The sequence below is a fragment of the Labrus mixtus genome, chromosome 13 (genome assembly GCF_963584025.1).
Source record: "Labrus mixtus chromosome 13, fLabMix1.1, whole genome shotgun sequence".
Classification (NCBI taxonomy): Eukaryota; Metazoa; Chordata; class Actinopteri; order Labriformes; family Labridae; genus Labrus; species Labrus mixtus.
Window position 1 is genome coordinate 16,586,347 of NC_083624.1, and position 27,649 is coordinate 16,613,995.

At 40.1% G+C, this 27,649-nt stretch overlaps 2 protein-coding genes across 2 annotated transcripts in view; both read right to left on the reverse strand.

Annotated features, from left to right (window-relative positions):
• Positions 1–716: 716 nt before the first annotated feature.
• lss (lanosterol synthase (2,3-oxidosqualene-lanosterol cyclase)) lies at positions 717–14,703 on the reverse strand. The gene is made up of 22 exons (XM_061053916.1): positions 14,564–14,703; positions 13,690–13,858; positions 13,270–13,408; positions 12,327–12,435; positions 11,759–11,880; positions 9,926–10,022; positions 9,289–9,424; positions 8,941–9,049; positions 7,454–7,572; positions 7,195–7,292; positions 6,740–6,767; positions 6,382–6,438; positions 5,363–5,434; positions 5,168–5,218; positions 4,874–5,023; positions 4,186–4,282; positions 3,291–3,396; positions 3,002–3,067; positions 2,829–2,909; positions 2,512–2,682; positions 1,676–1,754; positions 717–1,297 (listed from the first exon to the last, which is right to left on the reverse strand). The coding sequence occupies exons 1-22, from the start codon at positions 14,575–14,577 to the stop codon at positions 1,160–1,162; spliced, it is 2,208 nt and encodes a 735-aa protein (XP_060909899.1). The 5' UTR covers positions 14,578–14,703; the 3' UTR covers positions 717–1,159.
• Positions 14,704–15,640: 937 nt separating this feature from the next.
• The window catches only part of stat4 (signal transducer and activator of transcription 4), a 30,368-nt gene continuing 18,359 nt past the window's right edge, over positions 15,641–27,649 (reverse strand). The window contains exons 24-47 of the mRNA XM_061054667.1: positions 26,268–26,282; positions 25,112–25,239; positions 24,354–24,498; positions 24,127–24,213; positions 23,336–23,413; positions 23,142–23,220; positions 22,968–23,056; positions 22,601–22,752; positions 22,333–22,494; positions 22,132–22,224; positions 21,382–21,447; positions 21,268–21,297; positions 21,051–21,141; positions 20,294–20,335; positions 19,981–20,124; positions 19,773–19,874; positions 18,697–18,832; positions 17,835–17,875; positions 17,612–17,700; positions 17,314–17,453; positions 16,931–17,110; positions 16,785–16,848; positions 16,451–16,523; positions 15,641–16,247 (exon numbers count right to left, since the gene is read on the reverse strand). Of these exons, the coding sequence (XP_060910650.1) occupies positions 16,131–16,247; positions 16,451–16,523; positions 16,785–16,848; positions 16,931–17,110; positions 17,314–17,453; positions 17,612–17,700; positions 17,835–17,875; positions 18,697–18,832; positions 19,773–19,874; positions 19,981–20,124; positions 20,294–20,335; positions 21,051–21,141; positions 21,268–21,297; positions 21,382–21,447; positions 22,132–22,224; positions 22,333–22,494; positions 22,601–22,752; positions 22,968–23,056; positions 23,142–23,220; positions 23,336–23,413; positions 24,127–24,213; positions 24,354–24,498; positions 25,112–25,239; positions 26,268–26,282 (2,343 nt within the window). The 3' untranslated portion in view covers positions 15,641–16,130. The remainder of the gene's footprint in view (positions 16,248–16,450; positions 16,524–16,784; positions 16,849–16,930; positions 17,111–17,313; positions 17,454–17,611; positions 17,701–17,834; positions 17,876–18,696; positions 18,833–19,772; positions 19,875–19,980; positions 20,125–20,293; positions 20,336–21,050; positions 21,142–21,267; positions 21,298–21,381; positions 21,448–22,131; positions 22,225–22,332; positions 22,495–22,600; positions 22,753–22,967; positions 23,057–23,141; positions 23,221–23,335; positions 23,414–24,126; positions 24,214–24,353; positions 24,499–25,111; positions 25,240–26,267; positions 26,283–27,649) is intronic.

Genomic DNA, 27,649 nt, shown 5'->3' on the forward strand with positions numbered 1-27,649 from the left:
GCTCTATAGAACTGCTAAAGCTGCTCTCAGTACATCGACATGCTCAGGCTTGATTAGGCCATGTAGTTGGACTACTATGCAGTTGCCTTTTTCTTGCTGTGCTTACCTGTTTATTTGGCCAAAACAGCCCACAATACAGCCATTGATTCCTTGGCCTTGACCAAATCGCAGGCAGAAACATCAACATAGCTCTGGTGACGAGCTCAGAACGCCAGCTTCAGGCACAGGACCAGACCGGGATCTGACCTCTTACTGTCTAAGATTTAAAAATGCCTACAAGTTGGGAAACAAGACATCCCCCAGAAATGTAAAAGCAAAATTAAAGAACATATAAGATTAAATAATACACAAAATGTATTTAGAGATTATGAGAATAACAAAGGGGGTGCTCAATCGAATCAAATAGGTGCCGGTCCTGATCTAGGAGGTGCTGGATCCTGTTACGGCAGCTCAGATTAAGTCCTGATTACACATTACCATACAGAGAATGTCAGGCGAGCCGAAGTTCCCACATGGGTGGAAGTAATTCAGATGCCTGCAACAACTTTGCAAAGCTTGCTATTGTCTAGTTTCTTGTGCCAAAAATGACACTTGGTCTAAAAGGAAAACAGATAGTAATGATTAGGATACGCTGTTTGCAAGATTTGCAGGTAACAATCAACTTGCGATATTACTCAGTTATATGAATAAATCCAATCAATATAATGCCATACACATTTTTTGATTCTTATTGTAATTTATTGGGACATAAGGCAACATGGACATAAATGCTTTTCTACTCTGCATTAACCACTAGTGCACATGTACTGGGTGTTTTGGATAGCAGCAGGTTTTTACAAAAGATGTGCAAGTAGATGTGGTGGATGTTGAAATGTTAACAGAAAGTAAATTAAACAATGAAATATGTTCATTTGTTTTGTGTATTAACCTCTGAAAACACGGCTGAACATTCAAACACTAAAAGATCTTCAGCTAGAAGTTATACAGACTTTGAACCCTAACAGCTTTTTATTAACTATCATACAGAAACGATAACAGAATATACACTTTACATTGATTGTGAACATCTGTGACTGTTGTTGAATTTTGATGCAGTTGTAAACATTGTGTCTCTCCGTCATGACGGATCTGATGAACCAGGAACTCTTTCAAATGCTCTCTACAGCTTGACCTTCCCGGCCAGCGGACTGCTGGGGAATAAGTTTGAGAAGCGGCCGAGCGTCCAGACGGGGAAGACGTTTCTGTAGGAGGTGTAGCTGATAGCACAGCTCTTGTTGAACACACCTGCAATATTCTCCTTCGAAAGAAACAAAATCACAGATGAATTAAACACTCCTGTTTCATATAATTAACAGATTAAAATGTTTAGATATTTAAAATGAGGCTGAGCTTCATGGTGTTCTTCTCTTTTTCACTTATTTAAGACCATATTTATGTCCTCATTTATAACCATCACAACATGTGCATTATGGGTAATGTGCAATATATGTTGTTTGTGGTTTTCATTGGTTTTGTGATATTTGTTACTTGATATATACAGTATATTTACTATTTTGACAGCAGCTGAATGTGTACAGCACTGGAGTCCAAGACTGTATTGTATTGTACCGTATCATAACGTACTATACTGTACTGTATCCTATTCTATCGTAATGAAATATATTCCGATATTTACCTGTGGCCAGTCTCCATTGGGCAGCTGTTTGTCAATCAGCAGCTGTACTCCTCTCTCTATGGCTCGTCTGTCTGGATGCCTGATGAATAGTAAAAAAAAAATAATAATTCAAATGAACACATGTTTATTTGTCGAATGTTACTGTCCATTGCTGGAGGATCAAAAAACGAAAAACAACAGATACAAACAGAAACAAGATAAAAACAAGGAAAACAAACTAAACACTACCAATATTATAAAGTACAGCTTTACCAGTGTGTCCACAGGGACGACTGGTATAACACAGAACTATGACTGGGATTCTTCAGCAGCATTATAATGAAGTTAAGAGAGTCATTCAGCTGCAGAATACATTTGTTCATTAAGTTTCTATAAAGAGCCTGAAAAGTGTTGACTCCTGCATCACAAAACAGTCCACCTGCACAAGCCCATCACGGTTTTTTTTTTTAAGTAGTAACCTCATTGAATCATTATAAAAGTCTTTTTAAGTTTGCCTTTTATACATTTCATAGGGGCAGTGTGATATGCTCTAAAGAGACTTATTGTGACATCGTCTGAACTGATTTTAGGTATTTACCTGAACATACCATTTTCAGCACTGTCTATATGTCATCATCATAAGACATTTGAGACCTTTTTTTTTAGCTACATGCACTCCTGAATGTTCTAGATAATTTCAGGAGTACTGCCCCTGAAATCCTTCTGATCTGGTTGTTCACACATGCACCTCACAGCGGGATAACAGCCCTGTTGGATGCATACTTAGCATTTTAGTATAATGTACAATATTTTTTTGTTAGGATAAATAAAATATTTTAAAGGAGGAAAGGCCTCACCTTGCAGCCATGAGGCCTAACAGTGCCCAGCAGGTGTTGTGGATCTGGGCGGTGCTGCTCTGGATGTAGCACCGCTGCTCGCATGACTCAAAGTCCTCCCCCCATCCTCCGTCTGGCATCTGCCGGTCCAGCAGGAACTGACAGGCTTTCTGCACCTCTGCACACACATCCCTAGTTACAAAGATACCACAGTCATTAGGTATGTGAGTGAGTCCTTCGTGGAGGTCCTGTGAGGCTTGGAAAGTTCAGGAGAACACAGTCTACTTGTTGTTGCTAGTAAAAAGTGATGCTTGTGATGAAGTGTTTGCATTTCTTACTCATCTGTGTAGACGTGGCCCATACAAGCAAAGGCCTCAAGGCCAAACCAGATCCCATATGTGAAGCAGACTCCCCAGGACCTGAGCAGGAACACAAAAGGATTACTTCTTATTAAGCATGACTGATTTATTTGGTATGATATCAGACAGTAAATCAGAATGTGTAGTCCTACCCTTCCCAGGATCCATCAGGCCTCTGCACCTTCCTGCAGTACTCCAGTCCAGCCCTTAAAGTGGAGCTTTTAAAGAAAAACAAATCACATACACAGAAAAGACCCAGAGCATCCAAAGTTAACACTTCCATTCAAGCTGAGAATAACTTTTTTGTGGATGTTCTGCCCCTATGCCAATTTAAGGACAAATACAAAGATATGTGCATGTTTCATTTACTCCAGCCGATAAATCAAAGGTTTGTGTCAAATATGGAAACTGTATGAGTGTGTCTTTATGTGTGTAGTGTACCTTATTTCCTCAGCTCGGTGATCAGGGTAGGCTTTCTGGAAGTGCCTCAGGGCCTGCATTGTTGCTGACGTACACTCCACATAGGTGTAATCTATCATGATGTCACCTGATAGTGTTCACAGGTGTCAGAGAGAGAGGAGAGACAAATTACACAACACCTGCCATTAGGTATGCACGGACGCATCATATCAATGTCAGTATACAGTAGGTCGATATCAGCCTTGTTAACTAATGGGGAAACAATGTGGCATGAACCGATGTCAGTAAGCGATCCTTGTGCCAAACCAATTTAACGCTAACATCTAGTTAATCTAACCTCTGATTAAGAGAGGAGGTTTTTTTATTGGGCAGATGAAGTCACCTGTTGAACAAAGTCTGACTTGTTTTCATTCGCAAAGATGATGAAGAAGATGTCATCAGTATCGAAATCAGCAATCGGCTAAAATGTTATTTCACCGATTTGTATATGCATCGGCAATTAGTGCATCTCAACCTAAAACAGGGAAACATAATATTTGACTCTTTGCCCTTCCATATTGAAGAAGGTCATAACATTGCAACACATGGAGCGCAATGGAAACAGTTCTCCAGCTGTTGAATGTTGAAATGAGACACTAATGTCATGTTTTCATATGAACCTTTGTTTCCCCATTTTCAGATCAGCGTATTTGCAGGTTGAGCAACACTGACAGTCCTAACAGTGAACTCTTGTTGAGGACTCACGGCTCAGCCACGATGCTGTTTTCACAAAACATTTCACCACAACTTTTTTTATATAATGGCTTCTTGTTTAGTGTTAGCCATTAGCCTACAGTCAGAACAAACGGTAAACTTAAAGATGACTGGACATAGGAGTGCTGTGCATTGACTGGGGGTTTGACCGTAACAGACTTACCGAACACCTCGGAGGGGTTGAGCAGCTCCAGCAGTTTCCCTCCTCTCTTTGTTTCATATGTGGCAAATCCGCCATCAGGGTTTCTCATGCTTAGCAGCTACAAGAGACAGAAACAGTAGAGAATAGCTGAAATACTCCATCCTACAGTAGAGTTGTTACAATACAAGAGTTTTTAATTTTGATAGCAAACATATCAATACTTGTTTTCATACTACACCAATAAAAATAGAAGTCCCTGGCACCCAATATCGGGGGATCTCTTGTTTTTTTTTTTTTTTTAATTGCAGACCCACGCCTGCACACTTTTAATTCACCAGGACAAATTTAGACAGTGTGTAGAGTTTACATGGATTCATTTCTCACCTATACACCTGTCTTATCCTTATGAAGTAGTTCTTAAAGCTTTGGTACTTTTTGATACTACAGATAATTAGAATATGTACTCGTAATACGTAATACTCTATGAGGCCTTAGTGTGCATTTTTCTTGTAAATGTTGTACTTTCATGTGAGATTGATCAGATTGTTTTCAGTTGTCCCTTTTTCCATAGTTTGAAAATAAATGTCTTTTTAAATCTGCTTATACTTAGTTCCTCCTTTTTTTCCCTGGGTTTTATTTTATTGTTACTATTGTTAGCCATCTCGGGGACTGTAACAATAACAAAATGTGTACTAGTCAGATGACTCACCACATTGACAGCATCATATAAACGATCTGAGGCGACACTCTGGCCGATGGAGGGACAGAGCTCCTGCAGCAGCATCACAGACTTCAGACCCTCGGCCGTGCAGTCAGCCACGATCCAGCCACAGTCGCGTGTACTGAAGGGGAATCCTCCCTAAAACCAAAACAGTCTTTAGTAAAGACTTAAAGAGCGTGCACGTAGATGACAGGATAAGAAATGTTTTCAGAGACTATTTTTTCTTCCCATTAGAGTCTATTCAGCAATATTTAAAAATGCGGTTCTTCATATTAATTTTACCTTGTTCATCTGTCGGTAGTATTTTTGATACTCAGGAGGATTCTCGGGTATCTATAAGAGTAGATCCAAGTAGTCAGACATCTTTGTTTTGCACATTTAAATGTATCTGCTAGAGATAACTGAAGGTTAAATAATAATAATTATATATCGTATTATTCCTTTTCATCAAAGAAAATTAACTGATGTTGGTGGTACCTGCGTTATTCTGAGAAATTCATGGGCATTGCGGAGGCAGTCGGCCAGTCTCGGGTTATCCTGAGCTCCTGCCTGAAAGTTAAAACAAACAACTTATCATAACCAGCTCCATGACATCCAGCAATAAGAATCATAAGCCAACCGTAGTGCTCAAAAAGCAGTTTTAAAGGCAATCGATGATAAACAAGTAAGAAAGGACCATGGTAACACTACTCTTTCAGTATTAATAGATTGTCTTGCTTGGCATCATTTTGGTTGTGGTACTTAAATGCAGCCAATGTGCAATTTAGGTAGTTTGCTTGAGATGTCTTATGGATCCAATCCTCTCCTATAACAAATAACAGAGCTTATATTATGTTTGAAGTAGAAGTACTTTGACAACCTTACATATGTGGGGTCCCTCAGGGCTCCGTATTAGATCCAAGTGCATGTGTCCTCTAGGCTATGTTATATGAAAATATACTGATGACAAACAGTCATACTTTTTATTTTAAATTATTTTTATCTCCTTTGCACAGGACTATCATTACTTGGGGACCCCTTGTAAATTGTCACAAGTGATCTTAATATTGGGGAATCAGGCAAATCTGCCATTTCCATTTCTAGTAAAGTAAAAATTTCTTGCAGAGAACCAATTATATATGTGCTAAACAAAGAGGTTTAGGTTGTCTGGTTAGGATACTAGAGTTATACTAGTCTCATATAGGGCATTTAAAGATCTATCCATTAAGATTTTGTTTAGCTTGTATACAGATAACAGTACTGTTCTATTTGTTAACAACTGCGACGCTTGCTTTAATCAGTTCTTTAATGCTTAAAAAGACTTAAGAGAGATTGGCGTTAACGAAGAAGGCTGCAGCTAGACACTAAGAAAGAAAACATTTGAGGAAATAACATCTGTTTATAATTCTTTATAATATCTGCTCCTTGTTTGTATCTGTTGAGGAAGTCATGTGTGCTTAATTAAAGAATGTTGTGTAAATAACACTGCAAAATATGAGTTGATGTTTTTGTGTTACCTCAAGGAAAGCTTGAACAGCAAAGCATGTGTCCCAGAGCTGAGATCCATTTGTACCCTGTGAAAAAAAGTGCAACATTGAAGTTTCTTATCACACTGAAACCTGTATTGAAGAACAGTTTACAAACTGTGGAAACAACAAACTTATAAAAAAGTATCTGAAAAGCGAAAAGTTAAAGCTTTATGAGGTTGTTTTCAGCCCACTTTCCATTTCCCATAGCTCATATGAACATCACAGGATCCTTTACTCTGAGCCCTTCTTTTCCTTAAGGGTTTAATTTAAGCTCTAATAGCATCATGATTGACCTTTTTTTACCTTCAAAATAAAACTACTGTACAGGAGCAGAGTGAATTCTCACCTGCATTTTTAGGCCATCCAGTCCCAACCTGGAACACAGAAAAAAAACATTCTGGTTAAAGATTTAATTATTTTAAATAAAACATTTACTTAATTATTCATTTATTATCCTGAATATCCTGCACATGAACTCTATGAAGTATCAGAGACACATTAAAGAAATAAATCAAAGATTTCCAGAATAAGGTTGTTATGTTGAGTGAATAGTCAAGAAGAAAGTCTGAAAATGAATTGGTTCTCATATCACAACTTTTTTTAAACTATGACTTAATATAATAATTTATGAAAATCTTCTTCTTTTAAGATTTATTTTTGGGGAAGAGTGTGGGGAATGATATGCCAGAAAGGAGCCACCAGTCGGATACGAACCCGGGTCACCCATTTATTCCAGCTGTCCCTGGATATATGTAACAGATATATGGTTTGTGTTCGATGTTAAAAAATCAACTGACTGACCAGAGGTAGTCTGGGATCCTGGACACGTGCTCCTGAAAGACCGGAGAGGAGGGACCATCCACATACCAGCGAACCAGCATGTTGATAGTCTTAGATATCTGAGGAAGGAGGAGGCATAGATTCCATGTTCACACCCTTCTTCTTATTAAACAAGTTGTTAATCAGGATCATGTAAAGACCTATGAATAAAGTACATAACAGATAACATGTTGTACTTTATTTACCCTGCTACCCATGTTCAGTACTTTGTGTATATTACCGGGCCGATGCTGATGCATTTAGTGAAGCGGTCGTCAGCCTGGATGTGATCATACAGCTCTTTGACGGCCTTTCCTCTCAGCATGGTGCTGTGGTGGGCTTCATAAACATTCAACACCACTGCAGAGGAACAGGAACAGAGTCACAAGGTCAGGAGGTGATTCATACAGCAACTTGTAGGGAGATACCAGTGGAAGAAAAGTCATTCATATCCTGTTGTCAGGGATTTCCCTCAGGTTTTTTTTCATTTATTTTTCATGTCGTACGTCAGTGCATGTGGTTGAATTGTGCAAAATTTTGTGTTTCATCACCGTTATGGTGAGTCAGACTTTGTTTGTGATGAACAGAGTAGAAGCAATCTTACAACCAAGAGGCCACTGGAGGGAACGTGAAGTCAACCCATGATTTTAACTCATTATAGATAATCATCTTAAAAACACCTACGGGAAGGGGTGCCGGTAGTCTAGTGGTTAGTGCGCGCGCTATGTACGGAGGCCATAGTCCTCCAGGCGGGCAGGCTGGGTTCAAGTCCGACTTGTGGCTCCTTTCCTGCACAACGTTCCCCACTCTCTCTCTCCCACATTTCTGACTCTGTCCACTGATCTCTCTCTAAAAGAAAGGCATAAATAACCCCAAAAAAAACAAACACCTACAAAACACAAGAGACTGACCTAAAAACAACTTTAACACACTTCCTCATTCCTCAGTTCACTGTCAGATTGTTATTGTAATAAAGAGCTGTAAAAGTCTGTTGTTCCTGTTATTAGGCTGCAGAGTTAAAGATTATAGGCAGTACAGTAGCCTGTTGAATGACGGCACAGTGGATACATTTAAAGGTAGACGTGTAGTGCTGCGTGCTTTCAGGACAATACACCCAACATGTGTTAACTTAAAGGAGACATATTATGAAAAATCCACTTGTACAGTGTTTTTGAACATATATTTGGGTAACCTGACTGTCTACCGACCCACAAAATGTGAAATAAACCCATCCAGTCCTTTGTTTGTGGTCTGCATAAGTCTTACAACACAGAGGAAAATGCTCCGTTTCAAATTTGCTCTCCTTGTGACATCACAGTGGGATTCTGGTAAAAAAAAAATCCCCTCCCGTGCCCTGGTATCTCCACCCATGGACTCCACCCCCAGCCTAGAACAAAACTTAACGCAGGTCTGCCATTCTTATTCTCGCTACAGAGGAGTGATGTCTACAGGGAAAACTCAGGGGGGGGGGGGCCTCATTGCATTTAAAGAGACACACACACCAAAACGGAGCATTCTGAGAGAGCTGGTTTATACAGGGTCACAAACCTCCTCTGGTGCTTGATTCATGTTATATTTTGACCAAAGCACAGCACAGATGTTACACTGTAATGTAGCGAGTGACTGTTCAAAATAACATTACTACATGACTACTCTCTGTGTAACAGCCAGATACTGCAGCAGGCGGTATTATATCATCACATTGCACCGTGTGCCGCTCATACTTACTGTAGGCGACTGTGAGCAGAGTGCTGTGAGGCGTGTACATGTCACATGCTGCCACATTGCTCCTCTGGGCGGGCCAGTTAATGGAGGAATAGTCCTGGACATACAGCTCCTACAGAACAAACATGACGTTTTATGTATACATTACAAAGTAGTCATGATTGAGGAAGTGGTCAATATCTCAGCTCAGTCCAAGAAAAACAAGATGTGGCTGCTCTCTCTGCAGAGTTAAAAAGAAAAAGATGAAAAGAAAAGTAAACCCTATGAATTTCCCCTCTTTGTGTTCAAGTTCAGAGTGTTTTTTATGTACTGAGTAGAGCGCCCCCTTGTGGGACAAGATGAGTCCAGCACCTGTCTGAGGCTGAGGACCAGGGCGTCCTCGTCTGCAGCCAGTCTGACAGCGTAGCAGTAGCTCATGGGAAGGTAGACCTGCCGACAGTGACACCACAGGGTGGAGGGGTGAGCGGGCATCCACGTCGGGAAAAGCCTGGAATAGAGAAAAAAACTCTTCAACTTCAACAACTACTGTTCCTTCACTAAAATTTAAATCAATGCACTTGTTTTTTTTCCACAATGATGACCTCAAGAACTTAATCATCAATGAAACATGAATGTAGGGGAAAAGTCTCAACTATGGTTTGAAGGCGGAAAATGTAAACACCTCTCATAAAGATAATAATGTATATAAAGAAAATGTTACGTCCCTTTTTAAACCTTTAAGAATACAGTCTCTGTTTCCGGTCAAGTCCTTTCTTCTACCATGCAAACCTAATGGTGACCATGGTTTAAAAAAACTAAAACAAGAGCAACACCCACAAGAGCGCCAATCACATATCACAAACTCATTTTATTGTAACAATGACTGAAGAAATTGATCCTGTTTTCCTCTCACCTGGAGTGAGATCCTGCATTAAGATTGCTTTAGAGTAATAAAGAATAAGAGAGGATTAAATAGGACATGATGTGATTTAAGGCTAAAGTAACTCACCACATCTCTGGCAGCAGCGTGTTCATCCCCTCCCAGCTGTAGACGTTTAAAATGGACAACCAGAATTTACCCCAGGAGGGAATCCCCACAGCGCCACCTAGGGTATAAAAAAAAAATGGAACTCAAGTTGAAATGTTTGATCTAAATTGGATTGTTAGCGGGGCTATGATGCAGATATCTGTTTATAGAAACAATCAAATCTTTATCAGAAAGCAGAAAGGGGCTGGCAGTACATATTCTACATCCTTATGTAGTTTCTGTAAATAGAGATTAGAGTTTGTCCAACAGGTGACATCTTCTGTCAAAAACAAACTCTTCTCTGAATCAGCAGTGAATTTAACGAGCTTCCGAGCATTAAATTGATGCGACACACAAAGACTCATAACAGAGGAGCTACGCACAGAGGTGGAGTCATCCCTGGACCCCTATCAATTCGCTTAAAACAAAAAACCGCAGCACAAGTGACGCCATCTCAACAATAATGCATCTTGTCCTGAAGCACCTCGAAAGCCCTGCTGCATATGCCAGACTGCTTTTCATTGATTTTAGCTCAGCTTTTAACTCCATCCAGCCACACATTCTTCTTAAAAAACTAGTTGAGCTAGATGTGAACCCTTTTTTAATCAAGTGGTACTACTCCTTTCTCTCAAACAGGCCTCAACAAGTGAAATTTAATTCTGTCTTCTCTGAAACAGCAGTGAGCAGCACGGGGGCCCCACAGGGGTGTGTCAGTTCACCCTTCTTGTTCACTCTGTATACTAATAACTGTGTTAGCACCCAGCCAAACAAATAATAATCGTGAAATTCTCAGATGATACTGTCATCCTCAGTCTACTCACAAATAATTCGAACCCAAGTAGCCACAGAGCTGCTGTGGACAGTTTTGTGGACTGGTGGGATGCCCATCAACTGCACATAAACACTCGTAAAACTGTTGAGATATTGCTGGACCCCAGATCAGTCGGAAACCGGAGCCCTGTGGCCATTCATGGTCACAGCATTGAACAAGTCACCTCATACAAATACCTGGGGGTGCATATTGACAATGATTTTAGCTGGCACACACAGGTGGCAAGCGTGTGTGCCAAAATCCATCAGCGCCTCCATTTTCTCAGGAGACTAAGAGTGTTTGGTGTATGTAAAAACATTATGTTCATCTTTTACAGAGCAACAATAGAGTCTATTTTACGGTATGGCATCACCAGCTGGTTTGGTGCTTTAACAGTAAAATCTAAAGCTCAGATCCTCAGCCTGGTAAAGACAGCAGGCAAGATCATGGGAATGTGTGCCCCTCTTACCCCCCAGGATCTTTTTGAGCAGGCTACCATCACACAGGCCAAGGGTATTTTATTGGACACGTCCCATGTATTGCACTCTGAATATGTTTTATTGAACTCAGGGAGAAGGTACAGGGTTCCTCTGTGTAAACACAACCGCTTTAAAAACTCATTAGTCCCTTTTTCAGTTAAGCTCATTAATGAGCAAAAAATAGAAGAGGAACGGAAAACCAGGAGGCCCCCATTGTACCGATAACTGTAGACATGTTGAAACTGTCTGGAGTGGCATGTGTACATGTGTACAGTGTGCATGCGTCTGTGACTGTAGGAGTGAGTGTGTGTGTACTGTAGCATGGAGAAGTTAAATGTTTTACATTGTAATTACTGTTTTTATGTTGTCTTCGATGTATTGTCCATGCAGCGATTTCCCAGCATCCTAGACAAATTTCTCCCTAGGGAGACGAATAAAGAAACCTTGACCTTGAAGATACACATCAGCTACCGGCCCCCGGTGCACGCACCATTATTTGCCGATGAGCGTTAACTACGTACACACCTTTACTGTGCAGGTTGTTCCTGGCTCGGATCATATCTGGATCATCAGGCTCGACTCCCAGGATCCTTAAAGAGGTGTAACTCAGCGCTGTGCCGAAGACGGTCGACTTATCTTCAATATGTCTGAAGAAACAAAAAGAAAAACATCAACAACAAGTAGTCCTACTATAATGTTGTACATTATAATGTTTAGCTACAACGATCAATAAACACTTCTGTTTATAATCACACCAGTCTGACTTCACCTTTTTAAATCATATCAAGACGTTACAGTTCATGACTAACTATTTCTAATAATCACTTGAATATGCTGACCCAGTTTTCTCTCCTGTCGTCAAAAGTAATAGGATACCATACTATACACTTTAATGTCCCCTTGGGGAAATTTGTCTTGGACTCTTAATTTTTGGAGGCCACCTTTAATTGTTTTATGTATAGAGCATACCTCTTACAGTAACCAGTGACCTTCCTTTACAGTACTAAACACATGAGAACTTGTCACAGTAGAAGTTTAAAAGTGATTTAGTATGTGTGTATAGCAAGAGAAATAACGTGTGTGGTTGACTTACAGACCCCAGCCCCCGTCTGGCAGCTGAACAGAGCGCAGGTACCTCACCATCTCTTTCTTCCAGGCCTCGGGCAGAGGGATCTTAGCCACATGGCACGTGATCAGGAGACCTGAAGCACAGAAAAAAACATTCATACATTCACAGAAGAGCATGCACAGACACACACATAGCATGTATCCTCTGCTGCATCCGACAAAACCTGACAAAACATGGACAATACGTTTTCATTTTTTTTAGATGGCTTATGAAAAATTTCAAAATTTGGAAAACAAGCTGCAAATTTGTAATCCATCCATCCATGATCTTCTGCTTATCCAGGGCTGGGTCATAAGCTTTGAGTAGAGACTGAAAGAAGGGTCCTCCGAAGGGTGGCTGGGCTCAACCCTAGAAATAGGGTGAGGAGCTTGGACATCTGGAGGGAGCTCATAGAAGAGCGGCTGCTGCTTGGCATTGAAAGACCCAGTTGGGGGTGTTCAGGCATCCGATCAGGATGCTTCCTGTCGCCTGTCTTTGGAGGTTTTCTGGGCCATAGATTACAACTGGGAGGAGACCCCAGGGTAGACCCAGAATGTGCTGGAGGGATTCTATATCCCTTCTGGCTTGGGAGCACTTTGTGGAGCTAGAAAATGTTGCTGGGGAGAAGGATGTCTGGGGAAACTTGCTTAGCCTGCTGCCACCGCGACCCGGCAAATTTGTAATACAAATGCAAAATTCAGTGGTGGAAATCCGAAGGGCAGCAAAAAGCCAAAACACCTGCATTACCAGCAAGCATGCTGCAAATACATAAACAATGCAAAGTCAAAAACACACAAATACTGAAATCAACAGCAAAAAGAAGTGGTGCAAATCCAGCCGTCTCAGTGGAAGTACATTAATCCTCTACAGTTTCTCAGAGGTACAGTTTTATTATTGACAAGAGAAAATACAGAGGGCTTAGCTTTACCTGGGAGCAGGAAGAGAGGTCCTCCATAGTCCCCGGCCCAGTGACCGTCCTCGGCCTGGAGGTGGCTGTAGAAGTTCATCCCCTTCAAAGATGCATCTACAGCTGTGTGGGCGGCCGCGGAGCCGGACACAAACTTACTCTGTGGAGAGAAACATGAGTTCTGAGTTAACACAGCTTAACTTTTTGAACAATGAAATCAGGGTCATTATTTACAGAATACACACAATCACACCTCTGTGTACTGTGTTTGTTATAGGATGGTTATTTTTATTTACCAGGAAAACTGTTTGTTGATTTAAATTTCAGTTTACACACCCAAGTCCGTGTGCTAATTTTCATTCATAATACCTGGGAAGGTAGTTACAAACTTTGAATATAGACTAGTCAACTCAAAGAGGACCTAAAACATTCAAAGCTCACCGTGTCCAGGCCCAGACAATGGGCCTCCAGCATGGTCTGCTCTCTCTCCGGATCTTCCTGGTCCTCCACATAACGCCACGTCTGCCTGCCCTCCACGTTGGTCAGCCTCCAGCGGCTCAGGTCTGTGGCTGGCTCCGTCCTGTATGGCCCCCCTCGCCTCCGCAGGTGCCTACAAGGTTACAAGGTACAACAAGCAGAGCAAGAGCCGTGCAGGAGTTTGAGACCAATTTAAAAGGGGGGGGGATACTGATATCAGTGGGGATGTACAGGATCCTGTGTGTGCGTGCGTGTGTGTGTGTGTGTGTGTGTGTGTGTGTGTTTAAGCCTTTGTGTGTGTAGCATAGACTGTATTGTGTGTAGTATGTCGAGTCTGAGAAGACTAGACTTGTGTGTTTTGACTTTCAAGTCAAAATGTAAATAAAAATAAAAACCTTATGTCATGGTTTAATCTTGTCTGGTTAGTTTATTCCTTGTTTTGTTGCCTAGTTGTCATTTTCTGTCTTATTTGGTCATTTTCTATCCTAGTGTTGCTTGTTTCATATTGTATTATTTCCTAGTTTAGTTAGTAGTATTTATTTTAATTGAACATATTCATTTTATTATATTAACAGGGATGTTTTGATCCATGTCTTCCACCTGACAGATTTATTTTACTAACAGGAGACCTGTTTGTTCATCCTGAGATAACAGCATCAAATTGACTAAAAAGCGAAAAGAAGGGATAGAAAAATCTAAACAAATGAATTGTAACTACAGTGTAGTTCACTCACAGACTGCCTACATGTTAAATTTAACTTATTTTGGTACAGTTCATCATTTGAATCAATGCATAAACCTTATTTCTGGCTAAAAACAGATAAAAAGAGTTACTTACGTTCCCTCCGTCATCTCTGAAAGCTGCAGAATCAAAGTTAAATCCACTCAACTAAATTCATTCATGTCTTTTCGGCTGTTCCTCAGGTTTTGCCCCTTTTATTGCTTTTCTGGGAATTGTAGTTCTGTGAGAAAAGTTCCTGTCTATGTGTATTATAATTCAGACTTCGTTTCCCAGCGTACCTCGCGGTGCCGTCCGAGGAGTTCTCCACATGGAGAGACATGAGCAGAGACCCAGCTGGCCAATCAGAACGCGCCTGGGCGGAGAAATGGGCGGGTCAGCCGTAAGGTCCGCCAATCAGAGCGCTACCACGACAAAGTCTACACATGTGCTTATTTTGTTGTGGTAGCATTGACAGGATCATGATATTAGGCGGTACACCATTGAGAAAAATACTTACATTATGCATAGTTATGCAACTATTTGATAATAAACACAACATCATGGTGACAGAAGAGGGGGTGGAGCTTTTAGTTTCAGCAAGATTCATCATCCAGGGACAACGAAAATTGATTTAATGAGAGGGTTTATTCACCCTGAATTAGCCACAAGTTATCTAAAGTTTTTAGTTTTTCTTTGAGCACAAATATTGAACTTTCAGTAAACATTTATGTAGGATACATTTTAAGAAGACATTTATGTGTTGGTGTTGTGAGGTGTGAGGTGTTGCCTCATTCACATTGTGAGTGATTTTTATATTAATCCTGTGTTAATGCTCTTTAATGTATAAATCCACTGTTTATAGGTATTAAATAATCTGTATTTCAGCTTTCGCATTCAAGTCACTGACTTCCCTAAATCAAACACACCTGTTCTTTACAGTCTATGATTTCACGTGACAGTAACGATTTAAATGCATTTGGAAACACAAGTGTAACTTCTGCTTATTGAACTCAACTTACTGAAGAGAAGAAAAATGGTAAAGACTACAAAACAGAACAAAAAACACACTGAATTTTTTGCCACCTGATTTTTTATACACAAACATTTAGTCAGTCATAATAAACAATGGTATACATATGGAAATGTATCTCTGAAGTTCAGCACTGCATTTTTGTTTTGAACTACAACAGCAGGACTTTATGTTCCTGAAAGGCAGATCAAGCTTATGCAAAATATTCTATATAAAATAGTAAACACCAACATTTTGGAAGACAAACATCTTACATTTTCCCACAAAACTAAACATTTCCCTAAATACATAAAGCAGAATCATAATTCCCCTGTAAATCATACAGAGGTCTTATGATGCAGCACACAGGTTTAATGACTAATCAAAAATCCAGTTCAAATCTTTACAATCAGCTTTTCATTATAAACAAAGAGCACCTCCTCCATGGGCCCGTCATGTAGAGTGAGTGACAGGTACTTTTTAAATACATTCTTGATAAATTGGCAGCATAGCACATCATAGTTATCTTTATTTTTACTTCTCTTTGTTTTAGTTTTTTTTTTTGCTGTAATACTGACACCTTGTCCAATAAAAGTTCCTCAAGCTTGATGGACAAAATGTTAATATTTTGAAACCTGCCTGAAAATGTGTTGAGTTGGGTTTAATGTCTCAGAATCAGGCGAAACTTTGAGGATCCACAAAGGTGAACTGGAGAGATGGGGTGCAGACTCCAGGGTAGTCGGGTAAGAGTAAATCAGGGAAGAGTTCCTTTATCACTTTTTGACGCTCCATCTACAAGAAACAAACATATTTTCTGTAATCTGACTGCAGAGGACAACCATTCTCATTGATGAGGACATTTAATCTGTGTTTCTTTGAAAACATGTGAATACTGTAATGGTGAAATTTGTCTGATTCTATGTTACCAATGGATCAAACATTTAAAACAAGTAGGCTGTAGGATATTTACTGTTGCTTTAAAATGTCAAACCCACACTAGTGTCCTGGTCGGAGTCCGTGTCCATCATTTCCAGCTCTCGAGTGGGAGATGGAGGTGGTGTAGGATTCCTGTAAAAAAACACATTGATTAAAGCAACAATTTCCTTTAAAGCTTTGAACAATAGAGAAAAAAACTGTTCTCAGGAAAGGACATAATACAATGGTGAGATTCAGAATTGTTTTTGTCCTATGAGGGAGTAATAAGGCAACATAAAAAAATATATATATATGTATATGTATATATAAGAGATTTCAAGATTAATGTTGTGATGCGTCGGTAGCCTTGCGGTAAGTACACAAGTAAAATACTCGTTGTGTTTTCTTACTTACTCTGAAACAGGAATGAAGTTTTTGGGCACGTATCCATGCTTGCTGTTTTTAGGTGCTGTTGTTTCTGCATAAGAAGAGGTGATTAAGAGGTTAGCACATGCTCATTTGATTTGATCTCAGAGGAAAAGTCGAGACCGAGACATTACCTGATCCACTGCAGTAGCGTCTGAAGGCAGTGTCTTTGTGGATATCTGGGTAAAGGTAGAGCAGAGGGTTCCTGTTTGTGTTCTTCTGAGCTTTCAGGCTGTAGTTGTAAATGATGTCAGGCAGAGAGTTGACTGACAGCTCCTGCTTTATGTACGGAGCGACTGCATGCACATGGGTCCCTGTGCAGAAAGACAAAGAAAACACACATCTGAACGTCTGAGGTGAAAATAGAAAATAGTGAAAATAGATATGCTCATAAAAATGGTACAAACTGAATACTTGAAAACTTCACAATAAACCCATCATTTGCCGGAGAAACCGTCAATGCTCAAACTCTGGTTTTCAATGATTTCCAGACACACATATTAGTACAGAAACATACCACCATTGGAGTGCTCCACCCAGCTGAAGGTGATGGCTCCGTCTTTGATGCTCTCACTAAAGCGAAGCAGAAATGTGCCGTTCGGTTTTTCCTTCAGCAGTTCCTTTGTTTTGGTTCTGGTCACGAACCCCATGATGGACCTGACACCCCAAAAACAGAGCAGAGGTTACTTAGACTTCTGTAAAAATAATACAATAATAGTCAGATGACAGTTTTATGGTTTCAGAGGTTGCATCTGTAGATTATGGTGTTATACAAAATGTGATAACTTTACATTCTTTCTTTTATTGTGTCTTACCCATCCCGCCAAATATCCGCCAGGTGTTTTTTAATCAAATCCAGAATCCCATCTATCCAAAACCAGGCACTGGACTCGTTCTTATCACACTGGCAGAAAAAAGTCACCATGTACAGAAGCAGGGGGGTTAATCACAACGAACACAAACACAATAAAAAAAACTCCAGGGTCCTAAAGATTGAGCCCGTGGTGTGAATTTAGGTCTAAGAAGATTATCGCTCACCTTTGAGAAATCTTTCCAGTGAACAAGACCATCAGGATTGTCTGTGAAGAAACCACAAACTACGTTTATATGCCATAAATATAACAAGACATACAGTGGAGAAATTCAAATATAATCCTTATATCTAATTTCAAGGGGCTGCACGCTGGTGCATTGGTTAGCGAGGAGGTTCCTGGTTTGAATCCCCGTCTGACAGGAGCCTCTCTGTGTGGAGTTTGCATGTTCTCCCCTGTGCATGCGTGGGTTCTCTCCGGGTACTCCGGCTTCCTCCCACAGTCTAAAGACATGCTCGTTAGGTTAACTGGTGACTAAATCTGCCGTAGGTGTGAATGTGAGTGTGGCTGGTTGTCTGTCTCTATATGTCAGTCCTGTGATTGGCTGGAGAGCAGTCCATGGTGTTCCCCCACCTCTCGCCCGAACAGGAAAAGCGGTAAAGATAACGGATGGATCTAATGTCAAATCAAGAAGTGAGAGCAAGGTTTGATATAAAAGCTAAGAACACAATCACTGTCTGTGTACTCCTCAGTCCTTTTATTTTGTGACGATGTCTGGAAAGACGATGGGAATGATAAATACTGTCACCATTTTCTTTTCTTTTATGGCACTGATAGTGTTCATATTCATGACAGAGACAGTGGAGAGAATCCGTCTTTACATCAAACTCCTGTCCAGAAAGCATCTTTCTCAAAATGTGGAACTTTTCCTTCAACATGAACTTTCTCATACAAGAGTAGAGAATATTTGATTGAATTCTCCTTCTAATCCTTTACATCGACCTGCATAACAAGAGGTGACCTATGTTTTAAGAAAAAACATGAGAAAGTAAAGTTTCATGGGACTGAAGAAGAGTTCATACACTCACCAACAAACTTGTCTCTCAGCATGGAGAGCTGGTCATTATTGAGCTCCAGTTGGCCGGCGGACAAAAACTGCCAGCTCAGAACCTGAGACAGCTGCTCCCAGGTGAGTGAGGGAGGTGTGAGAAACAGCGACAGGTCCTACAGAACAAACACACACACACGTTTCACACAAATTGTTCTGCAGTGACTCAACTCTAATGTACGTGTGGACTTTCACAGGAACCAGTTTTCATCTTTACAGTGTGACAAGTTTTAAGGCAGGGTTGGTAATGATGGTAATTTAAAAACTAGCATGATTTTGAAAGTAGCATTCCCTCAGTGCTCTGTCTACACCCCCTCCCCTCTGTGCACCCTCAAAAGCCACGCCCCCTCACTAACATGCACGAGCGCCGTTGCTCCAGAAGTGGACCTCAGCTCATCTCTTACATTGTGTAGTAACTACGTGGTCTCATGTCTCATTCAGCGGTAAGTAAACTCACAGTATAAACTACGTCATCGATGACTCGCTTTGAGTGTGGGCTAGTGTACGCAAGGAGTAGAGAACAAGCAGGGAGACAGGGAGGCGCCTGATTGGTTCACCAGATTGGTACCTCGTGGCAGACATTGGTCAAAGTTTTTACAACTGCTACAGATGACAGATTTTCTTCGTTCCTTTTTCAGAGCACATGAGTTATTCATTTTTGTCAGGCCCTAAAAACAATTTCAACCAAAATCTTAAAACGTGGATCTGGAGGAAATTACCCACCCTGCCTTTAAGGATGATGTTGTGACAACATTTTTAAACCATATCTCTAATTTATCACATTTTAAGGTCTAAAAAAAAAACAATGGCTATCAAACGTTTTGAAGTTGCTTCAGTTGAATTCTGTACAGAGGAGGGAAAATAAAACAAAATACAGAAAAACAAAACAATGAAAAATAAAAAGCAACACATAAATAAATACCATCTACTCATTTGAAAACAATATATGACTCAGTACAACACTTGCCTTTAGGAGCAATGTATTATATTTATGATTAACTTGTAAGTCTGTGCTGTGATCCTGAAAACAGAACAAATCCAGAGTGTTGTGCTTACCCTTTGTTCACCGTTGGACAGCATGTTGTACCACATCACCGAGGCCCAGGCAGCAGGGATCTGACTGGTACTGGAGGTGACAACCAGAGGCAGGGAGCTGGTCTAGAGCAACACAGGAGGAGGAAGAGGAGGAGACTGTTAATCTTTACAGGAGAAGAATGAAAAACTTGAACTGCCTCCGATGAATTTGAGCAGCAACTTGTCTCACCTCGATGTCACACTCCAGTCCAGGGTGCCTAAACACCATCACAAACTTAATGATGTGGAGCTCTTCCAAGACCGTCAGATGGAGCTGATCTTCTTCACTCTGGTTTCTTTTCCTTTTGCCTGCCGGTTGATCCACCACTTTGGTCTGAAAATATTCCAACAAATTGCTAGATTATGAGGGGGAAAAAACCCCAAAGCTATACATATTTGGCATGTTAGCATATAGTTAGCATGGTTGCAAACAATACATATATATGTGTATGTGCTTTAACTTTTAAAAGGGCCATTTAATGAATTTGAATGTCTCATCTTACCTCTTGTGATCCTTTACCCTTTCCTTTTCTTTCTTTGAGTAACTGAGAAAACAGAAACAAGTGTTACTAAGAAAATATTTCATTAAGTATGTAATGTTTACTTGACAATTATGAGCATCTATTTATTTATATGTTGACCTTATACACGCCTGTTAATTTCTTAAGAGTAAAATTATATTCAGAACATAAGATGAACTGTTTATAAAGCCAGAGCTATGATCCTTATAGTACAGGTTAATACACGGCTGTGTTAAAATACTTGATCCTGATTGAAGTGTTGTAGTCAAGACCAGGACATACCAGAGACCAGGTTGCACTGAGACCCAGACAAAACCAAGACATTTAGGGATCGAGACCGAGTCAAAACCAAGACCAGAAAAATCACAGAAAAATCAGCAGGCGTGTCACTCTCTTAGACCGTAACACCGGGAAGGTTGTGGCCGTAACCGGGGATAAAAATCAAAATACATATGAAAAGAAGTTTCCCTGAGAGAGCCGTAACAAGCTCGGCCATCCATACATCTTTAACATTCATATTTATTCCACAACAGCGTAATATTGGCGTCACAGTCTGGTTATCCACATTGCTTAATGGTGTTGAAGCAAGATGGGTAGATAAACAGCGGGAGCTAATGGCAGACATAACTGAAGATTGCATATGAAGTTAACATGTAACAGAATGTAGTTTGGCATGTTCCTATAAGTAGGTTAAGGTCTTTTCCAGCTTGTAAACTTAGCTGTTTGTTGAGTTTCTTACCATGTGCCCAAATTCTGCCTCCAATCCTCCACCAGCTGGGTGCACGTCCATGAACTTGTAGTCGTTGCTGTCAAAGTAAAACTGACGGAACCTAAAGCAACATCAGACCATCAGTATATGTCAGAGTCCAGGAAGGTGTGAAAGGTCAGAGGGCAACTTAAATAACTCATCAGTTTACACTTCTGATATTTGTAATGTATGTGTACACTTCACCTACCCTTTAAGCGTCTTGGCCTCTTCAACATCCCTTATTTTAGAGAGGAAAAAAGATCAGACATCTCTAATAATGTACATCATCACATGCTCAGTCAGATGTTTTCTTTTGGCTTACTTGTCAAATGAAGGTGTGACTTTAAGTGAGCTGTTCTGGATGAATTCGGTGAGGTTTGCTAAAAACCTGAGAAAAAAACGAAAAAAAAAACGTTATGAACTCGACAAAAATGTAAAAACACACAGTACGCTATATTGTGGGGGTTTTCTGGCAGCATCGCGGTGTAAGGCATTAATAATGATCACAGAAGTATTTTATGGAAATGGATTGCTCTTTCATATTACAATATCCACACATATCCCCAATCGGGATTGTCATAGCATCAGAATTTTAAACTTCACTAAGATACTAGTAGAAATCCAACAATATTACCATTGTTTTCCTGTCTGCTTGCGCAACAAAGGTTATACTCTGACTTCCCAGACAGGTCCTTGATCGATCCTGAATGTCTGTAATCTTTCATGTTTTTTTTTTTTTTTTTTTTTTTTTTTAATGTGTAGTTAGAGATAGTACAGTGGATAGAGTCAGAAACCCGGGAGAGAGAGAGAGTGGGGAACGACATGAGGGAAAGGGGCTATGGGTTGGTTTTGGACCCGGGGCGCCCGCTTGGAGGGCTATAACCTCTGTTCATGGGGCACGCGCACTAAGCACTACTGTAGGCCACCAGGGCACCAGCACCCCTAGTGTGTGTATTCTTGTACGCTGTCTTAATGTCACCTTTTACTCTTGTCATGTCATCTCAACCCTGTGAGAAATACATTTAGATTAGAAAATGAGAAGACACAGAAAGACAAAGATGTGCAGTATTACCTCACTGATACTGCAAAGCGCACCCCGGTCTTAATTATCAGGGGTCGTTGTGGTAAACTCGTCATCACAGGCTGTTTCTCAACCACCAGAGCACTGCAAACCAAGACCAAGGAGACACATGGTAACTGTATAACATCGTCTATCAGCATGAGTGAACTCACCGTGTATAACTAACAGAGCACTACGTTTGCCATGTCTTACTTTGAAAGCAGTTTTTTGAGCAAGGACAAAGAAAAACTCTCGATTTCCGCCATTTGACCAGTGAGGTTGGAGGAATCTGTGCTGTTGTATTTCCCGATCAGGTCTTGCAGTTTCTGCAGCTGTTTGGGTATCTGCACCAGAACTTCTGCCACAGCCGTGAACCTGTGCATACAACACAAGAATTTACACACAAGGACAAAACCCGAGGCTCTCCTTTACACTCAGTAGTTGTTGAAACATAAAAAAAAAAGCCCAGGTAAGTTCTTACATCTTCTCCAGATGGTCCAGAGAAGTGTCAACAGGACTTCCAATGCAGGCCTTCTGCTGTCTGCGCTTCCATTCAGTTAGCTCCACATCGACAAGGGTCACTATAGTCTGCTCTACCTGATTTAAAATGTTCCCTACCTGCTGCAGCACCAGCTGTGAGTCAAAAAAAAAAAACATAGGCGTTGTTAGAAGCATTTTTATCAAGAACATCCAGCAAGATATTTTATACTCCTTTAACCCTTGGAAGAGCTGATGGTGCATGGTGAGAAAAACACACATTTTACACATAGCTCCTTAATATTAAACTGCTTTAAAAGTGTTATATCTGTTTGTGCTTTGTCAAGTCCTAAAGCATATGTTTACGTCACCTGCTTTGTTTGAGTGATGATGAGTGTCTGTTGACAACATTCCTCTTCCACAGCAGCCTTGGACTGAGGCAATCCAACTCGCTCCTCCACTGGTAATGACGAGAGACATACATAATAAGAAATCATAACCTCATGCATAATTTATATCACATTTCTTTACGTCTCCTTCTTTACCTCGGCTTTGCCAGTTCTTCTGAATGAAGCCCAGATTTTCATACAGGCCCTCCAGTGACTTGATTTCCTGTTTTACCTCCTGGACATACGAGCGAAAGTCCACAGGTTAAAGGAGGATAAAGTATGCATTTCTCATTTTACAAACCATAAATCTGCTTTGGAATCAAAATAAGTTACAGTTGGAGTGAATTTACCGAGGTCTGTTTCTGTAGTTTGTTGATTTTGTGCTCCAACATTCTCCAGTTTTGCTCCATGGTTGGACTTCCACAATGCTGAGAGACAAAAAAAAACATGTTTTACAATATTTTACTGGTATAAAATGAGTTCCATGCTGTGTGCCTCTTCTACAGTGAGTAAAAGTTCTCTGGTTAACACATCACAGCATTCAGAGAGACACAAAGTCTACTCTATGATGTGCGATGTATGTTTTTAGACTGTACACAGGTTTCTATTCTAATCCCTCACACGGTATGTAAATGTTGTTGGTATAGGTCTCATTTTAAATTGGGCTTTTCATGCCTTCATTTAGAGACAGGACTGTGGAAGGAGATTGGGGAACGACACACAGGACAGGAGCCACAGGTCGGACTTGAACCCGGGCCGCCCGCCCAGAGGACTACAGCCTCCATACATGGGGCTAGGCTAACTTGGCTAACGGCACCTCCTGTTTTAAATGGCATATTTGCAGAAACAAGTCTAACATAAATGTCTGTGGAGGACGGGGTTATTTTGATCTATGTAGGTTTTTCTTTTTAAATCTTCTATAATATGGGAGGGGGGACAGCGGGTGTTGTTTGTCATTTCATGCATATTTTTGTAAGCTGCTACTGGATGCTTTGAGTTTCCCTCAGGATCAAATAATTAACCAGACTTGTCATAGTTATCTGCATAGCAATTAATCAAAAATAACTACTGAGCGTCTTGTGACAAACAGAAAACATTTTTTTGATTAGTAGTAGACATTTCTGAGGTCTGTGCTGCTTACCTTTGCTTCACGGGCGGACGCCAGGATTCTCATTTCCTCTTTGAGGCATTCAGAAAGGATGACAGCCAAGTTCATTGGTTGGTATTTCTAAGCAAAAACAAAAAGGAATAAATATCAAGCATTCACACAAACAAGTACGAGGATGTAATAATCTTGTGTGGAGAAAAGAAGAAGCAGAGATACAGTACATCTGAATGAAATGTTCAATGTGTGTGTGTCGGTCCTACCAGCAAGAAGTCTTTCATCCCTGAAAAGTTCGGCCCCCCTAAGATGTTGTTCTCCTGGACAGAGCGGTTCCACTGTTCATCCAGATCCAGTAGGAGAGCTCGAAAACAAGTGCAAGCTTTGTTTTCATCCACCGCTGCCGAGTCCCTGACACAGAGCAACAGAAAATGTGCATTCATATCAGGACTGTGAGTGTGTGTGTGTGTGTGTGTGTGTGTGTGTGTGTGTGTGTGTGTGTGTGTGTGTGTGTGTGTGTGTCTACATCACTGAATTACAACACAATCTGAGTACAATAATTCAACATGAAAAATTAGACCAAAAACAAAGTTATATAAAGATCAGGTGAAAGTCCCCAACAGTGGGACAATGCATCATGTACGTTTTACTTCAATTGTAATACATAAGTAAGAACATGATTGGGAAACACATTATTTTGAATTAGTTACATACACTTTTAAAGGTCACATATTATGCAAAATACACTTCACAATGTTTTTTCTAACACTAATATGTGTCCCTAGTCCGTCTACAAACTCCCTAATGATGAGAAAAGTCCATCCTCTCCGTGTTTTACCTGCTCCACTTTTCAGAAAATGTGTGCTCAAACAGGCCGTTTGGAGATTTTCACTCCTCTCCTGCAGCTAGGTGTTTGTTCTGCCTTTCCACCGTAAAGAATAAGAGCATGGTGCGAGAAAGCCTGATGGTGTGACATCCTTGTCCTTGTGAATACCATACAAAACACATTAGAAACTCGTCTTACCAGTCCTGGCTCTCAATTGGCAGGCAGAGATGGTGGCGGATCTCTAGAGGGATTTTCCCCTCATAAACTTGTCTCACATGGCCCTGATGAGCCGAGTCCAGCTTCAGCAGTTCCTGCCACTGAGCCATCTGCAGGTACAAGAAATAGTTCAAGTCCTGAAACCTTTACTGGGAATAAACAGTGGTGCAGAGCAGGCAGGGGCACCCATGACTGACAGGGGCCCTGCAAAAGATTGTAAATTGAATTTATTTTAATTCATATTAAATTACAAAGTTATTGCCATAATAGAAGACTTTCTTCACAGTGTGCTCATTACAATAACTTTTCCTTTTCTTATTGGTAACATTCAGACAGCCTCAGCGTTGCTGGTGGTTAGGCCCAATTGAGATATCTTTTCATGGGGCCCAGATCTGGCGACGCCCCTGAGTGTACCCACTTATGTTTCCATTGGGAATATCCTCTTCTAAATAACATTTTACTTCAATTGCAAAACCAGTGCATTATATAGGGCCTAACTTGTAACAACAAAATACACACTAAGCATCTTTGAGTATTTAGAAAACCGCTATATAAATCTAATTTATTATTATTATTATTATTACTAGTGCATTGCTTTTTAACGCATTTCCCCAACACTCCTTAGAAATAAGGAATAGTTCACTCAAAATGCATTTGTCTCAGCCTGTAGTCTGTTGTACAGTTAAAAATGACAAAATGTGCTCCTCTTCTGCAGCTAATGGTCATTTCACAACAAGTCCCTTAAGTCAAGCAGTGGAAGTAGAGTATTAATGTGTAAATTTAGAAAGCACGTTTTAGGTGAACTAAATATACACCCATATATATATGGTCTCACATGTATATATTTATTATTATTATTATTATTATTATTATTTTTTTTTTGGGGGGGGGGGGGGGGGTTTAGAGTAATCCCAGTTCGTTCTTCAGGCACCACTACATCAGTGATATAAACCCACAGACTGTCAATATAATAATATTAATAATATAACCTGTAACTTCATTATTTGTAAAGTGTACAACAAATATCGCGACAACTATAAAAACTGTAAACACAGGCTCCCAGAATAAAACCATAGACTGTAAATATAATGAATAAAACACGTGATTCCTCTCAGCAACAGGAAGTAAAATAACTTACCTTTCGGCGGATTTTTGGATTTGTTGGTTATCAAAATGGAGCGTAAAGTGTCAATAAATACAAAGTTTTCTGCGCACTAAGCCGTCTATTCAACGTGTGTGACAGCAGGAAGGAGGATTGCTTATATACCCTCGGTCGGTCCCCTCCCACAACAACGTCACAGCTCCGATTCTCGGGAAATGGTCGAATATAAACGTCAAGTCGACGATTTCGCTCTATTCATTTCCGCTTTCAAAATAAAAGAAACATCGAGGGATTCTGCTGCGGCTTGTTGGCTGCAATTTTCCCGCGTCTCTTCCGGGAGGTAAAAACAGGGTAAAACCGGGTAAAACGGATTTTTTAAGTCTCAAACGGAGAACTCTTAAACAAAAGCGTTTTATTATGCTGCTTTCAGCTGTTTAGCTCCGAGACTCCAAGAATATAAATGCATTGTATTCAGTCTGGCTTTTATGTAGTAGCCTACTTTATGATGCAATATTTCTCATTTATATTTAAATGTAGTTTAATATAACTGTCATTGATTAATTCTGCTTTAAATTAACATACAATTGTTTAAATCATGTTTTTAGTATTAGTATTTATTTTTTATTAGCATTGGTATCTTGTTTTAGTAATATGCCTACTTTAATATTTTATACATTTGTGGTTTTAGGTTTTTTGTGTAGGAGTTGTATAGGCTATATAATTATATTTTATTTTTTAATTACTTGTTTTATTGTTTCAAGTACACATTTCCTATAGGTGTGCATTAGTCTCTACTTCTAAATCCATTTTTATTACTAACCTTTTTTGTCACTATTTTGCCGTTTATCCTAATCATACATACATACATCTCTTATTATTATTTTAAAATGCGATTAATCCAGTGATGGTTCATAAAGAAAATGTGTTAAAAATGTTCTGGCAAATGTAGACATATAGATTCTGTTGGTTGATTTCTTTCTACTGTACATCAGCCTATACTCCTTTATAAAACCTACTCAATTGAGCAAGGTTAGTTTAATCATATTTTTATAACGTCTAAAGTCTGTGTAGCTCAGTGTTCATTTATACAGATACAAACACAAACACAAACACACCTTTATGGCTGTGAAACACACCCTTCACTCTCTTCACTCTCCGGGATTCACGTCTGTTCTCGGTAAACTCTTGAACACTGACTCTGTCAAGTTCACAGCAGTCAGGTGAGGCGCTCTATTTCCTGCCGATTAGAAAAAATAAAAACTCTGCAACACTTGTGTTGACATAGCCATGCCTCAGTGTGGCCTCTAGGCGGCAGAAGAGCTCACCTTGAATGATTGTACGTGATGACGTGTGGTGTAAGTGTGACTGTAAAGACAGACTGAATCAAAACGAAATGTAATCACTGTGAATTTGTAACT

Excerpts from the sequence above, each read along its gene's own strand:
- lss (XM_061053916.1), bottom strand. Across the intron at positions 2,910-3,001 it reads CCTGATGGATCCTGGGAAGG|GTCCTGGGGAGTCTGCTTCA; the intron begins GTAGGACTACAC and ends GTTCCTGCTCAG. Across the intron at positions 1,755-2,511 it reads TTAGGCCTCATGGCTGCAAG|GCATCCAGACAGACGAGCCA; the intron begins GTGAGGCCTTTC and ends ACTATTCATCAG.